At 50.7% G+C, this 2,379-nt stretch overlaps 1 protein-coding gene across 1 annotated transcript; it reads left to right on the top strand.

The window, feature by feature from the left end:
• Positions 1-250: 250 nt before the first annotated feature.
• Positions 251-2,131, top strand: LOC120839157. Its single transcript, XM_040209396.1, has one exon. It carries the CDS (start codon positions 251-253, stop codon positions 2,129-2,131), a length of 1,881 nt encoding a protein of 626 aa, XP_040065330.1.
• The last annotated feature ends 248 nt before the right edge of the window (positions 2,132-2,379 follow it).

Genomic DNA, 2,379 nt, shown 5'->3' with positions numbered 1-2,379 from the left:
CACCAACAAACGTTGTCGATCACTTGTTAGCAACTATGTCATTTGAAACCATCTTCCGCAGCCAGTCGGAGCCTTCGGGGAAGGACATGACACAGCGCGCCAGAAACGATCCTCCAAGAGGACCCTCCGGTTCGCGCCCACGCAGCGTCACTTTGAAGAGTCACAGTTGCTTCGCAGTCCGCCAACTCCCTGGATCATCGTGGTGGCAGTAGCGGCCTCGATCAGCCTCGTTCTGGTCATCCTGATGGGGATGGTATTCGCGCTCGCAACACGTACCGACGTTCTGCGAGGTGCCAGAGCGTGCAATTCAGCCTCCTGCCGTCAAATTGCCACGCTACTCAAGTCAAGCGTGGACGCCTCTCAAGACCCGTGCACCAACTTTTACCAGTTTGTCTGCGGCAACTGGAAGATGAGCCATGAGAGATCCGTGTACGCTCAGCACGCTATGAACTTTGCGGCGGACGTAGCGACTTCCTTGAGGGCCCCGAGCGATGACGGAGATCGAAGTTTGGGAAACGCCGTGGCGCGTTTGTACCAGTCTTGCGAAGGTGTTATGGCGACGGACGGTGACGATCTTGATAATCTCAGGGACATCCTGAAAGATAACGACCTCATGTGGCCAACGCTCTCGGATTCTGCGGATGTTCTAGCGACGCTGGTTACCATTAAGAGGCTGTTCAACGTTGCGAGCTTACTCAGAATTTCTACGCACGAAAGCTCGCGAAGACTCCTTGTTGTATCACCGGGAAACGTCCTGAGACGTTTGCAAGCCACCAGGACCGGCCTGTCTTGGACAAGGTATAGTCGCTTCTATAAGTCGGTTCAAGAAGCCATCGCAAGTCCCAACAGTAATCAGAGCAGTATGCTTTCGTTCGAAAGGTTCGTGGTGGTAGAACACAAGGTAATTCAGTGGCTGAGCAAGAAAGGTGACGGAAACGTGATTGGAGATTTAGACGAACTGGAAAAATGCACAAATATCAACCGAAAGCGGTGGATCGCTTTATTTCCCCCGGGATGGAACGGTTCAGCAGAGAAAGGAGCACATCTGAGGGCCGTCAATACGGGTTATCTCATCGCGTTCGGAAACCTCATTGCCGATCTAGGCGAGAAAGTAGTTGAATCGTATGTGTCCTGGTCTGCTATTTACGTGATCGCGCCTATGATGAGCAAAAGACTCGCCGACCTATGGTACAGAAATGAAACGTTGTTGAAAGAAGCCACCCCGATAAAGTGCCTCCGGTTTATTGAAATGACCTTCGGGCGGACGGTGTTCAATAGATACATTGAAGAAAAATTCGACGTTGTCGTTAAAGGCAATATCAAGGAAGTGACCAGCAACATCGTGAACGCATTTCTCCAGAAGGTGAACGACAGCACGTGGTTAGCGAAACTAACGCCTACCATCACCAGTGCACTAGACGTCCAAAAGATGTTTGAGCAAATTGAAATGTTTTCGGCAAATCGAAACCTACAAGGCGTTCTCGATGACGGAGACATGGGACCCTCCTTCGCACGCAACTGGGTCCGGGCGGTTTCGTACGGAAGAGCGGCCATCACGGACATCGGCCACTCTCCCTCGTCGCATTCCCTCAGCCGGATGGTTAGCGTTTCCTCATTTGGCTTCTACGATGTCAAGAGCAGGTCTGTGCGCATAGCCCCATACTCCGGGTTCCTCCCGGTCTACGACCTAGAGGTCATCGACGCAGTCAAGTACGGAGCCCTGGGAGAGCTTCTGGCCGTAGCCGCCTTCAACGTACTTCTCGATCATGTACCACCAAACACGCCCATTTCCCAGCGGGTCGAGACTAGTCTGCAGTGTTTCGCCGGTCCGGAAGGAGTGTACAGCAGGCGCCACGATTTCGGGATTCTCTTGCAAGTTGTCTGGGAGGCCTTCGAAGCGTTGCCCCCAGAGCAGAGAGCACTTTGGCTCGACGACATGCCCAAGTACACAGAAGAGCAAATCTTCTTCATAATGGCTTGTTACTTGACCTGTTGGGGAGGGACCGGCGACGACGATTCATTAGAGACTATCTGCAACCGTGGCGTCAGGCAAACTTCTCGATTCTCCACCGCCTTCAGTTGCCCGTATGGTGGAACCATGAACCCTCAGAACCGGTGCACTTTCTTTTAGTTATTTAATTTTATAAATTTCATATTTAATTATCATTATTATTGCGGCTTGCGATATTGTGAAATAAAATAATAAAAAAAGAAAATTGAAGCTTAAGAAGCTTTCTCATTTGGCCTATTTTATTTTTTGGGAGCACTGGGACTTTTCAGAAACAGATGGCCAGCTTCTAACGTGACACGGACCACACTTTCCACCTATAATGTTTGCCATATCCGTCTTCAGTTGACTGATCGTCACATTTCTTGAAC

This window comes from Ixodes scapularis, unplaced genomic scaffold (assembly GCF_016920785.2).
Source record: "Ixodes scapularis isolate PalLabHiFi unplaced genomic scaffold, ASM1692078v2 PGA_scaffold0__279_contigs__length_252992795, whole genome shotgun sequence".
Lineage (NCBI taxonomy): Eukaryota > Metazoa > Arthropoda > Arachnida > Ixodida > Ixodidae > Ixodes > Ixodes scapularis.
Note: the sequence above shows the minus strand (reverse complement) of the source record. Positions and strands in the feature narration are given on the sequence as shown.